This window comes from Lissotriton helveticus, chromosome 2_1 (assembly GCF_964261635.1).
Source record: "Lissotriton helveticus chromosome 2_1, aLisHel1.1, whole genome shotgun sequence".
In the NCBI taxonomy this organism is placed as follows: Eukaryota; Metazoa; Chordata; class Amphibia; order Caudata; family Salamandridae; genus Lissotriton; species Lissotriton helveticus.
In genome coordinates this window covers 1,130,320,553-1,130,335,075 of record NC_136059.1, presented here as the reverse complement: position 1 = coordinate 1,130,335,075, position 14,523 = coordinate 1,130,320,553, and the positions used below count along the sequence as shown (strand labels likewise).

Sequence of the window (14,523 nt, the reverse complement as noted above, 5' to 3'; positions counted from 1 at the left end):
ATTTCACTGGAGCGGGGCAATTTTGCAGTTTCTCGACAATTTTGCACTGCCACCAGGCAATTGTATGGCATTTTGTGAACATTTTTCATGAAGGACAAGAGCAAAATGGAATTTGCACCAACTGACCAATGCACAACTACGCTGTGCACCAGTCAGTCGGTGCAAATACCAGTTTACAGCTAATGCAAAATTGCCCGGTGTCAGCGCAAAATTGTCCAACAATGGTCCAACTGATGCGGTCTAGCCCCAAGTTCACTAGACTACTTCTTCTGCTTCATTTGCTTTTTGTCATTTTCCACCTTGGAAAGCTTCCTTATGTTCTTGCATCTAATTAGCCACAATCATCCTGACATCAGAGTTCTCTTACTTTGTCTAACTCCCTCTTCCTAATCATCCCTACTCCACACCCAGAATCTCATTTGAGATTGAGAGGAAACTGAAAAACATCAGATTTCTGGATGAAACTCTAAACGCGTAATAGAACCCGTGGCTGAGGTTCCTCCTCCGGGGGATAATCTTGAGAAGGAAATTCGTCCCAGAACATTCTAGCCCATCTTTAGAATTTCTTCCACAAATTGAAGAATTTTCATTTACTTCCTAGCTCTAAATGACCGCCACGGTGTTCTAAATTTTCAGGTGCTGCAACCTCTCTCCTTATTGTAGTTCCAATATGACTGGCTGAATGTTAAAATTGTGGTGTGCAGGTTACATACATATTTTGAATGTTAAGATTGCCATACATTAAAATATTTCACTGCTATTTTCTTATTTTTTTCATATAACTTTCTTCATACTTAGCCTAAGTAGAGTATTAGGGCCATTTAGACTTCGCTATTCTGGCTAAGACAATTGCAAACAGTTTTTCCACCTCTTTTAGCAATAACGCCTATTTGGTAGCTTAGCGCGGTTGAATGTGCTCTAGTTTTTGCCATAGCGCTTGCTAACAGTTTATATCGGGTAGTAACTTCTTAGGAAAAATAGTTTAAAAGAATGATTTTACCATGTTCATAATGTGCCCAAGTGTGTGATACAAGCCACCTATGTTGGAAACCATCAGAAAACACTAAATAGTATTTGTATTGAGGTGTTTTTGCGTCTACAGCTGATGCATAAACGTAAATACGGACTGTCACTGATATATTATATGTAAAGTGAACTGATTTTATCAGTCTGGTCCTTCATGCTTTTTTGTACTCCTGATTGTTGTAGACAGTCTTTATAATGGGAATCAAGCCCATAATATCCAGCCACGGCTCGTGCAGGGCATTACACCGGGCGGTGACGTCAGGCAGAGGAGGGGCAGGGTAGGGGTTTGTAAAATGCGGGATATGGACGATGTCAGGTAAGTACCGAAAAAAATGTAAAAAACGAATTTCGTTACCCGCGCTGCATCGCCAAATGTGATGCAGCGCGCGCAACGAAATTCGGGTTTTTTTTCCGGTACTTAACTGACATCGTCTATATCCCGCATTTTACAACCCCCACCCTGCCCCTCTTCTGCCTGACGTCACCGCTCGGTGTAACGCCCTGCACGAGCCGTGGCTGATAATATCTGAATTTTGAGTAGCATGGCCATGTAACCTCAGAGTCTTTCGAAAACATATGAGGTCTCAGGGAAGCAATGTTGACCTTATCAAAGGCCCAATTGAGACTAGCTGTGCAAAGCTACAATAACTTACACTCCCCATGCAGACTTCTGGGGCCACATTTAGGGGGCTTTGGTAGGAAAGCACCGTATTTATCAATTACTGTGCATTTCTGTCCTTTTACCCTGCACTGGGGCCGTCTTGACAGCCTAGCGCCAACCCAGGCACCCTTGCCCCATGCAAGGGTGCCTGCGTTGCGGGCAGGATAGTTTCTTGCAGGCAGGGGCGCCTTTCTGCATGAAAAAAATCTTTAGGAGCATTTCCACCTTCTGTGTGTGATGCAGTATGTAAACACCCACTGCAATGTCCACGGATGCCTCCCTTGCGCAGAGTAAGGCAATGCAGCGATTTGCGCTCCGCTGCGTTACTCAAGATTTATGAGGCACTTAAAGCCACTCCATGTGGTTTTGGGTGGCTTCATGAATTCACCATAGAGCCTTGAGTTATGCATGTACCACTTTGCGTAGTGCAAATGTGACGCAAGACTCATAAATATGCCCCATAATGTCAGAAAGTGGTTGGAAAATAAGGTGCATTAACTCCATATACCTCATACAAGAAGTACTGAATAGAAAAGATGTTTGGTGGGTACACGACCATCATTCTACATGCAATATTTATATCACATGACAAAAATATCACTTTTACTACATCAACCTAATCCCTATATCGTACAAGGAAAGTGTAGGTAAGTTGATGTGAAGTTAAGAATAGTAAACATATATTTACCTTGCTGATGCAGTGGTAGGGGGAAACATCCTTTACAGCGCAACTTTTACCACACAGTGCCTTTACGACGCAACTTTTACAACGCAAATCATTACAACGCATTGCACTGGGGGGCGCTCTAGGACAGGGAATAGGTTTAATTTACTGTCCAACACCTTCCCTACTATCTACGGGGACTGGAGTTGGAATAGTAAATTAAACTATTCACTATCCAGCACCCCAAAGCACTATGCGTTGTAATGGTATGCGTTGTAAAAACCGCGTTGTAAAAGCATGCGATGTAAAAGCATGCGTTGTAATGTCATACATCCAGTGGTAGGTGATATAGTCAATTCAATATTTTTGAAGGTTGATGTTATCGACCTTGATATAGTATTATACAACTGGTTTGTGATCTCTACGAGAGCTATTAAGTATTTTTAAAAATGAAACTTTGCCTTTCTGTGGACGCAACATTTTTAAAAGTCTGGGGGAGTTTGTGCAGGGCAGTATCATTCAATATGCCCTCCCCTCTAAAACTTATTGGGAATTGAAATTCCTATTTAATTTTGCTTCATTTTGAAAAGTCTGAGGTCCAAAGATACTCAATAAGTGTTCTATGTCTGTATGAAATGCTATGTGGTGAAGGCACCTATGCGTGGACAATGCTCTGGCTATTCACATTTGTTACCTGTATACGTGGGCACCGTGTCCATTTTTGCAGTCATTTCATTTCTCTTGTAAATTGGTCGGAAGGAAGCTGTTTTCTCGACGCAGTATGGATTGAATGCTTCCTTATAGGTGGTAAGCATGTCCATGTCCCCTATGCCTGGCTTGTACGCGTCTGGTTGTTTCCATATTCGTCGTAACACCTCATGGGGGACGTAAGCTTCCCTATAACGAAGAAGAAAGACCTTTTCTGTAATAACAAAGTGGATGTACTGTATGGAAGCAAAATCACTTCAAGTTGCTTGCAGCAACTGATGCAATTGTGTTTATAGCGCCATGACTTGGTTGACGAGCAAGAAAATGCATTTTGTGGTGAAAAGACTGCAAAGTCCCTGCTTCATGAATACAAATGACTTAGTTATGGAACTGTAGAATTTACATTCTTAAGTGAGATTCTACAGGCTTCCAAGTCCCTCATTCATAAAATTACTGTAGTGCTTGTGGCCATAAGAACCGTGTGTGCACATGGCCCTAAACGGTTCATCTTAAAAATGTTTTTGAAAATCGAAGACTGATCCCGTCTTTGGATTTGACCTTACCTAGAAGATCTAATGCCATTCCCCTTTATGCAGAAGAAGTCAAAGAGAAAGTAAGTGAAACTGACAACTGACCCTAAATGACTTGCAAAACAGAATACCTGTTAATTAATATTGTGTTCCACTTTCTAGAGTCGTAGCTTAATTTTTACCCACATTGTTCGATATTTTTATGCAACTTTACAGTAATCTATTACCTAAACACTTCTAATTTTATTTTTGAATGGCACTTGCCAGACGAAAATAAAATTATTTGTAATTGCACTGAAATCTAAATGTGACAGGGACCCTGGCCCTTCGGACACCCACAGGAACTCTGCTTTGAGATCTGTGAGCCCTGGACGCTGCACCAACTGCTGCACCTCCTCCCCGCGAACAACCAAAGGACCCTTGACCTGCTGCCACGGCTGATTCTCCTGCAATACAGGACTGCCAGCCCACAGAGGATCCTGCCCCACATCCGCCCAGAAGACCACAGACAACCTGGAACTGCTCCAATGGATCTTGCTCAACGCCCGATCCCTCGACACCATTACCATCCAATGCCCCAACATCACCGAAACATGGCTTAGCCCCTTCTCCAACCCCCACATAGCCACCGCAACACCCGACATCAACAAGATGATACACTGAGAAGTACCAACAAACATGGTGGTGGCATCGCCATTATCTTCAACGAAATCATCCGATGCATCACCACCAATGATGACCACACACCCCTTATGGAACACCTCAACTCTCAACTACAGACCGATACCAAGACTACAATAAGAGGCACCCTCGTATACAGACCCCAGGAGCCACAACAACGGATCCGCACAGACCGGACCGGCATTACGCCTGTAATATAATAGCCCTGAGTAAGCCCCAGGCCGGATGACCATGTAAAGGGGTGAAAGACGTGTTGGCTGTCAGTCACTTCTATGCTTATCCTCACAGAAAGAGTGACATCACCTTTTATAAACAACTATCACCATGAATCCTTTCTTACTGGAAATTTTTCCTGAAATCGTACGATAATCAGACTTGCCCTTACAATCACTTTGGAACTCGTTTTTTGTAGGGGGTTAGGGGTTTCCCCCTGTTAAGGGCAAGTGCCGCTAAAAGAACTGCTCAATAACCTACGGCGAGTAAGGGACCAGGACCTATCACCCCTCCACACACTTAATTAGACCCCAGCACCTTGACCGGCTTTCTGCAACACCATCTCCTACCTCATCGCCCCCCTAGTCATCGACTTCGACCACTACATCTTACTCAGCAATCTCGAGTTCCACGTCGACTACCCCAACAATACCAACTCCACACAGAACTCACTTGGTCCAACCACGCCATCATCCACTTCCCCATGGCCAGCACTAGGCACACCATCACCAAACATCACAGCTCCCCATACCGGTGCTGGGGCAAGGTGACAGAGACACAGTGGACTCAAGCCCTCAGCACCACCCAACCTGAAGCTTCATCAGACCTGGAACAGGCCGTCCAGAACTTCTTTGCATGGATCACCAAATGCGCTGACAGTCACCCCCATGGAAACAAGCAAAAACAAATAAAACCTGAAATCACACCAGCTGGAACACACCAGAGCTCACAACCACCAAGCATAACTGCTACCGACTTGAAAAACAATGGCGCTCCACAAGGAGCCCCTCCGACAGAGAGGTTCACAAAGCATCCCCAGAAATTTCCACCTGCACATCAAAGAAACCAAGAGAGCAGCCATCACAGCCCACATCGGCACAGCAGCCAACCACATAAAAGAACTTTTCAAAATAGTCAAGGATTTCTCCAATTCAACAGCCAGAGAACACAATCCACCCCTCCCAAAAAATCTGCGACACCCTCTGGGACTACTTCCACAGCAAGATTGCCATACTCTACAACAACTTTGACTCCCAACCCACTGCGCTCAACCTCAACAGCCTCAGCGAACCAGCTCGCACCAGCTGAAGGATCACCGCATGGTCTCCACTCACCGCACAAACCATCTCAGCTATCGGGGCATCCATCCACGGATGTATGACATTACAACGCATGCTTTTACAACGCATGCCATTACGACGCAACTTTTACAACGCAAGTCGTTACAACGACTTGCGTTGGGGGGCGCTGGATAGTGAATAGTTTAATTTACTATTCCAACTCCAGTCCCCGTGGATAGTAGGGAAGGTGTTGGATAGTAATTAAACTATTCCCTATCCTAGAGCGCCCTCCAGCGCAAGTTGTTGTAATGACTTGCATTGTAATAGTTGCGTCGTAATGTTAGTGCGTTGTAAAAGTTGCGTTGTAAAGGATGTTTCCCCCATCCACTCAAGGGCATCCACTGACCCCTCCCTCCCATTTCTTCAACCTCAGAACCAACCAAATTAGCACGGAACTCACCAGCATCATCAATGCCTCCATCACCACAGCAGCCTTAACGGACAGAAGGAAACAGGCAAAGGTCTACCCCTCCTAAAGAAACCCCCTTCGACTCCAGTGAACTAAAAAATTACTGACCAATCTCCTTGCTCCCTTACCCTGGCAAAGTACTTAAGAAGGCATTCAACCAACAGCTCACCGAATACCTGGAATAAAACCACCAGCTTGACGCCTTCCAGTCAGGATTCCATGCCAACCACAGCACAGAAACCACGCTGGTCGCTGCCACATACGACATCAGAACCCTCCTTGACCACGGGAAGACGGTGCCCCTCATTCTCCTCGACCTCTCCGCAGCTCCTCCATATAGAACGCTGCAGCCAGACTCATCCTGCACCTTTCCAATCGGACTCATATCACCCCCCACCTTAGGAACTTCCGCTGACTCCCCATCCATCCAGAAGAGATGCCAGTTCAATTCTCATGCATGCCTACAAAGCCCTGCACGATCAAGGGCCAACCTACATCAACCACGGCTCAGCTTTCATCTACCTGCTAGACACCTTAGATCCTCATTGCGAACACCCCTCGAATCTGTCACAGCCACAACTGGGGCCGCTCCTTCTCCTATGTCGATAAGCCTGGAACAACATGCCCCTCCACCTTTGAACAGCACCCTCCCTGACGGACTTCAGAAAGAAACTAAAGACCTGGCTTTTCGACTGAGCTCCCGCAGCCACACAATACATCTTTATAGTGCTAGTTCTCAGCAATCTGCACCCTCTGTCCTTTAATAGTCACAGAGGCCTTACATTTAATTAGTAACTCATATTACTTAGTTTGCTAAGCATCCCTGCATACATTTAACCAAAGCAGTGTGATTGTGGCCGCTGTTCTAGAGGTAGCGCAATCAAGACAGATAATTCCAGCTGCAGTGTTTTTAGATACAATTTGCATTGGGTGTTCATTCATCCTCCTCTCGATTTTGCTCACCTGGAAGTGGACAAGGCATCAAGTTTTACAGTCGGTCGTGCATATACTTGACATGGCTTGTAGGACTTTGCAGGCTGAGGCTGGCGAAGAGGGTACTGGTCTACGTACTCTGAGATTAGGCTTGGCTTCACCGCAGGATCAAAAATCTTGGTTGGAAGATGAGGGCAATGGTGACGCCTGATTTGTTAAAGAAAAAAGAAAAACAATCAAGATGTTAGCTTAAAACTAGAATCTTTCAGTACAGCATCACATTATAAATATCAGTATTATTGGTAATAGTTTTAATAATAGTTTTAAGCAGGTTAGTAATGCATTTCTTCTTACAACAGTTTCCTAAAAGAGCACCATTGCAGTCAAAATCAAAATATTAAAAATCTTCAACTAATTATATTAGTTGTAACAGTACTAATGATAGTATTACTAATACAAGCTGAAGTATTATTGCTGCTAATTCTACTGTTAATAACAAGGCTATGTAATCGCTTATCTTTTTTTCTGTCTGCTCAATTTATTATCAATAGGTAATAAGAAAAGAAGATTTTATTCCACAATTATTTAAAAAAAATTACAAATCAATACAACAATTGAAACCACCACATTTGTAATCTTACAATTACAATTTCTTGTCCTTATAAGACGTTGGGCGAAGTACCTTTCTTTAACCACTTCGGCGCTCAGGACGAGCTGAGCTCGTCATGAGTTGCACCGCTCGCACGCTGATGACGAGCTGAGCTCGTCATGTAACGCGGCTTTTTTAAAAACGCAGCGCGCAGCGGGAAAACCGCTAGCGCGCATGCGGTTAAAATCATTGCAACACAGGCATTGATTCTACTACATGTGTGGTTTCACAACTGAATGTTCATGATCTTATAGGCGGCTAAGCTCGCCTGGTTTGTGATGCTCAAGCAATGTGATCTTATGTAGAACATTGTCCAATTTTCTTTTTAAAAAACAGACAGTTAATTGGGGTTGGCACAGCTTAAACATGCTTTTGTAGCGTTAGTTCTGTTTTAGATGTTCAACTTCAGGAAGGATTGTCTTAAAAACGTCCGCCTTGAGGCTGTGAGTTCATTGCAAGCGTAAACTATATGGAGCAATGTCTCCTTGTTAACTTTACTCAATCTGCAAGTGATAAACAGTTTGCCTTTGAGACAGCCATAGTGGAAGACCCTTATTGGCAGCGAGCAAAATCTGGCTCTGAGTAACCGTCTCTTTCTCTCTATACTGAGCAGAAGGTACCAGTACCTTTACTTTGAGTTGGTTTCATATGCATTTAATACCACCCAGTTTATGTTTCTTTTTTCCCCAGAGTAGGCAGTCTTCGACAAAAGGTATTATTCTGCTTGCTTTAGTGCTAGCTTTTTTTGTTTCTTGGGGAGGAAAGGTTAATGTCCACATGGTTTGTAACTGCAAAGTTTCTATGGGAAGTTCTATATACATTCCACAGAGTCGTTTATGGCCTTTCATAATAGATGTTTTAGGGACCTTTCAGGGGCTGCTCTAAATTTGGTGGAATAGGCTAAGCAGAAGACATTAAGAATATATGCTTGCTTGTGCAGATTGAACTCCAGTCGCACTTGAGTTTGTGCTGAGTTATCCGGGAGAATGAAGAGAAACCTGTAGGTGTGGTACTGAGTGGTATCACATTTGGTACTTTTCCAGTAGAAAATTATTGGACCAAAAATTAATGTAGGTATAAGTTTACTCTTGATTATTCGCATGGGTGGACTCAGTGACGGCCTGATAGCTTGCCCATTAGTTAAAAGAAAGGGGTGTTTAATGCTAAGGCAGTTGTTTTCATAGCCGCCGGTTGTCTCTTTGTACCACCACGCTCATCCAGCCATAAGCCTAAATATTTATATCTGTTGGTGCATTCCCACTTTTTCTGGTTTAGATACCAACTTCTTTTCTCTTGAATCTTATGTCCCAAAACTACCACCTTTGTCTTGTCATTGTTAAATTTCTGGTTGAGATTTCCATAAAATTATTTTATTTAATTTATTTTATTTTATTTGAAGGCCAATTTCCTTTTTTCCTAAAACCACGGTATCATCTGTGTATTGCAGGCTATTATGAGATTGTCCAAATAATTTAGGGGGAAGAGAGGGATTTCTTAAGGGCTGCTTCTAAGTCAGCTACATATAAACTAAATAATATAGGGACTAGGAGGCAAACCTGTTTCAATCTTGTTAATGTATTGATTTTCTCCACAGTTTGTCATATCTGGGGCCAGTCTGATCTTTACCCAAGTGTTTGAGTATTAACTGATAGGCGCGTTCATATGCCTGTAGGGATGCACTCGGCACAAATTTCCCCCATAATTTGCCCAATCTTTGAAGTCAAAAGCCGATTTAAAATGGATAAAGGCTGTGTATAAAAGAGTATTTTGTTGATGGTTTGATGGATAAGCATTAATAATGCCACTAAGATGTCCTCAGTACTGCTGCCCCTTTGGAAGCCTGTTTCGTAGTTGGGTGTCAGCTGTTTATGTTCAGCCCATTCCTCAAAATGCTTTAGTATGGCTTTAGCAAATTTACCAATTAGGTGTATACCAATTTAACCATGTTTAAAGGGGGATCACAGGCACTTTACTAAAGTTCTAAAGCCCAAAAATATAGGGTCAGAATTACAAGCCCCATGCGCCGCCGGTGCACCCCGTTGCATGTCGCACCGGTGGCGCAGCCTGCTGAGTGATATTTACAAGCACAGGTAAAGTCACCCTGCGTGACTTAACCTGTGCTTGTAAATATTGCCCCTGTTCATGCAACACTCTGCATGTTAGGGGCGTGAAATGGCTGTTCCCACACACCACCCATGTCCACTGATGCATTTCCAGATTTACGAGAAATCCTATATCTGGAAATGCGTCAGAAAGTAGAGAGGTGCAACAAGGAGAAATGTTTTCATTTCTCCTCGTTTTTTTCCTCTTTCAATGCGTGCTGCATTCTGCAGCACAGCATTGGAAGAGGAAATGACCTCAATTGATTGTTTTTGTGCAGGAAGGTGTCCTTTCCTGCACAAAAACAATCTCCCCATGACGCTGGCACCCTTGCACCATGGTGCAAGGGTGCCTGCGCCGGCGCATGGCTGCAGTTTGTGCGCCAGCGCAGGGGGAAGCACAGAGATGTGACATATTGTTGTAAATATGTTGCATCCCTGTGCTTTGAAACTAATGCAGAGCGGCGCAGCAAAATGACTTGCTGCATCGTGCTGCGTTAGTTACTTGTAGATCTGCCCCATAGGGTCCAGCAAAAGGCAAAAAAATCCAGGTGGCCCATGCAGAAAAATCAGATTACCTACACAAAGCAGTTCTGTTCTACTTCTAGTAATGCTATCAATGGATAAATGGCTAGGGAGCAGTACTGGCCCTTTTTGTGAATAGCCATCAAGAATGATCTGGGACTGCATTTTTTTTTCTGGCAATGAGCATATAGTGGAATTAACACCTATGCGCATAAATCCATTTTAAATTAAATAGTGACCCAGGTGAATCCATTAGGATTAGGGGGCTTATTTACAATCCCCTTGCGCTGCCAGTGGGTCACTTTTTGTGACACACCGGCGGCGCAACCTGCTTCCCCAAATTTACAAGGACATGTAAAGCCACCCTGCGTGGCTTTTTGTGTCCTTGTAAATATGGTCCCTTTACAAGAAACACTTTGTGTGAAAGGTGTTGGTGGCCCCATGTAACACCCATGTCTTCTGCTGCATTTCAAGATTTACGAGAAATCATAAACCTGGAAATGCATCAGAATGCTACACCTTACCAGGGGAGGCGTAGGGAGGTGCAAGGAGGAGAAATATTTTAATTTCTCCTCGTTATTTTTCTCTTTCTATGCGTGCTGCATTCTGCATTCTGCATTCTGCAGCACATATAGGAAGAGGAAATCACCTCTTGTGATTGTTTTTGTGCAGTAAGGTGTTCCTTTCTGCACAGAAACAATCATCCTTGTGACACAGGCACCCTTGCACCATAGTGCAAGGGTGCCGCAATAGACGCAAGGTAGCTAATTGTGTGCCAACGCGGGGGAGAGCAAGATCTTTGTAGATATGACGCATCCCTTTGCTTCATAATTAACACGACACTGCGCAACTAAATGGCATGCTGCATAGCGCTGCGTTAATTCCTTGTAAATAAGGCCCTACGGTTCTGGTGGACCTTAGTGTAGATTTTACGTTAGACATAGAGAGGACTATGTCCTGCTGGTTCGCTTCAGAAATTGTGGAGATAGTGATCTATTATTATTATTATTATTATTATTATTATTATTCATTATATACTCCAAGCTGTCAGGGTCTCATTATAATTATTATAATTATGACTTGTATATTTCAAGTAGGGCAGCTAACTCTAGTTAAACACCCCAGTACAATTACAAGCAGTGTTCAGTACTATTGATCAAGAAACTCTACTGATCGTTTGTTTTGCCCGAATGGAAAACAAAGGCCAACTACTGAAATATTTTTCATCTTTCATCACATCAATATCACAACTTGTAAAATGGAATTTTTCAGATCGCGTACTGTCCCCTACAACTATGGTGTACCACTAAGCTTTTCACTCTGATTTCTATTCAATCATTACATAAAACAACTTGGCACAGTGCTGCATACTGAAGAGATAACTAATATGCCAAAGACACCCAACTTTACCTTAAAGTATTTCACCAGTTCGACATTACTACCTCAAAAGGCTTCCTAAAAAGACCTTACAAAGTGGATGGGCTCATTCTCTCTGAAGAGAAATCACTACAATGCCTTCTTCTCCTCTGTGCTGATGAAGCATTGCCTTCAGTCCAAAAATGGGTTGCAGAGCTCCGAGAATGGAAGGCGGGACTGGATATGTACATGGCGGCAGAGAGGGTCACATACAAGGCGAGAGGCTGCCCATGAAAGTTCTGCAGGGTATGGGGCAAATGGAGGACATATTATGGGCTAGATGGAGGACTGGGCGATGGTTAGCGGGATTTAAGGGGTCCCTCCTTTAACCCTAGCCATGAATGCCGGCTCTTTCGACCCAGAGCACTCCAGAATTGGGAAGAAACATGGGACACTGCCGCGAAGAACGGTGAATGGGTGGAACTTGCAGGTTCGAATCGCTTGATGAGATGATGATGTGGATTGTATAGGTACACCTCTGCACGACTGTAACCGAAGGTGATAGGCTTTCTTTTGGGTTTTTTTTGGCTCAAAATACAAATAAAACATTTAAAAAAATAATAATAATGGGTTGTGGATCTCACAGCAAATGCATATTTTACACCATGGTCCTTGCCATAAAATCTCTAGGATTCACAATTGATCAAAATGTCTTCATATCACCTCACCTCCCCAAACTGACTAAAACCACATCATTCCAGCTTTACCCTGTCAGAAAACTAGAACTTTCCATGTATTCTTGAGACTAGGGTGCCACTTGCTTGCCAGAAATGCAATACTGGCCAGACTTCCTAAAGCAGCACTAGACCCTTACAGAGCCAGCTTACTTGTTGTACCTGGCTAGTCAAAGGCGCTCAGTCATTAGAACGTGTGACCCACTATTATGAAAGAACTCTCCTGTCTCCCTCTTGATACATGAATCTTCTTAAAAGTGGCATGCATTACTCACAGTGCCATAGACAAAGGCCCAACCAAGTACCTTAAAGACAACTTGACATTACTGGAGCAAAAAGAAATAGTGGAAGCAAACCTTGATTGCTCTTACGAATCCTGACAGTGAAAAAAATCCAAAATATTAACCAATCATTTTCCTATTTAGCTCCAAGATTCTGGAACCATCTACTCGAGGATGTCTGACTGAATTCCAACCTTATGTCCATCAGAATAAACCTGAAAACACATTTATTAAGGTTTTAGCTGAAAGACTAATTACAACCACCTGCACAATGTTAACCCTTTCTCTACTCCATCCACAGAAACGTGCCTCACATTCAGTTTATTTCCTGTTTCATTTGATTTGTTCGTGTGTACAAGTAACTATATTTGCGCTATAGAAATATGCTTAATCAATACAAAAATAAATACATTCACCTACCCACCCTGATACGAAGAATACAGGGACAGATCAATTTATATACAAGGCTCTAATTCCAGGAATGCCATCTGAAACCCAGGATCCATTATATAGGGGACTTCTTAAAATTGTGGGGAGGCGTAAAGACGCACTTCTTCTACTCGGCTTACAGCTGAGATTGCTCTGTCAAGCATTCCACGCTGGTCACGGTTCACCTTACATCAGCTTGTCAATCAGGCACCTACGACAAACTGCATCACCTCTCCGTGCTTTGTCAGGTTCCTAAAGGTAATCTTCATTGAATGCTTCACCCTCAAATGTATCATAGCAAGGCAGTTGCCAAGCAGCAATACAAGCCTTGTAATGCCACACTTAAGAATCACCTACAATTCCATATGTGGCTTGAGCTGTTAGATATTTCCATTGGTCCCACAACCTTCCTCTCATCAAAGTGTTGTTCGGTGACTAAAAAGCGGCATGCAGTGCTTTACAGCTAATAAAAAATGAATAAAAAAGCCAACCTAGTGTTGAATTCCATCTTATCTGACCATCTATGGCAAGGCACATTACTTCATCATGGGGTCTTGGCAAAAACAAGAAACAGCATTTTACCAAGATTATAATATCCAGGTTTAACACCTGTGTTAAGTATTTGTAGTTTTAATTTCAGAACTAAACTCAATTACAACATACTGATGCTTTGTGTGAGTGTGTGAGTCAAAGATTGGTGTGGTTAATCAGCAGGTGGAGTTTCCTTTCAATCGGCAGGAGTCAAAAGTTATGGGGCGCTTATAGATCGCAGCAGCTCAGTCAATAACAATCCCACACAATCCAGGTAAACCAGCATTTACAAGGTTAGGGCACTTTATCAATGACAGGTGCTGTTTATTAAACAAATGAAGTCAGTTGATGTAAACAAATGGAAATGATCATAAATGTACACTCTCTTCATTAAATCACAAAAACGCGTATTATTGTCTGTAACTGCCAACAATGTTAAACCTATGGAAAGCATCTCCCAAAAAAGATTAGAGAAGATGCAGCAAAAGAAAATCTTGGAAAAGGAATGCAGTGTTCCCTTTTAGGAGGAAAAAAAGGGATGAGAACTCAAAGGTAAGAAGTAAATGAGATGACCCATAATGAAATAGTGTCCAGATTACTTAACTCATTGGTCATTGGTCTTACTGTCCTTACTATAAAATGGATCCACCTCCTGGGCAGGATCCTCTGTAGCTAGAAATTTGTCAACGTAGTAGGTGATCTTTCCCACAATCCTCATGGTAAAGATCAAAGCTCAAAGGTGGATACCCCTCATCACATATGAGGCAGCTGGTGTTTGGACCGTCACAGCCCCAGAGGGAGGGAGGGGGCTCCGAGCCCCGGAGGGGGCCGGCCCCCCCTGAGAAAAATCAGACAAAAGGATGATTAGGGTATCGGAACACCAGCGCCATGCAACACCGTCATCCCGAGATGCCAGAGTCACTCACTAATAAGAAAAAAAAGTGCTTTAAGGAGCGAGGCTCGCCATGAAGGG

The 14,523-nt window shown here is 43.1% G+C and overlaps 1 protein-coding gene across 2 annotated transcripts in view; it reads right to left on the bottom strand.

Annotated features, from left to right (window-relative positions):
- The window catches only part of SAXO1 (stabilizer of axonemal microtubules 1), a 214,118-nt gene that overhangs the window by 141,902 nt on the left and 57,693 nt on the right, over positions 1–14,523 (bottom strand). For both annotated transcript variants that reach the window (XM_078675972.1, XM_078675971.1), the window contains exons 2-3: positions 6,977–7,153; positions 3,046–3,248 (exon numbers count right to left, since the gene is read on the bottom strand). In XM_078675972.1, the coding sequence (XP_078532098.1) occupies positions 3,046–3,248; positions 6,977–7,153 (380 nt within the window). The remainder of the gene's footprint in view (positions 1–3,045; positions 3,249–6,976; positions 7,154–14,523) is intronic.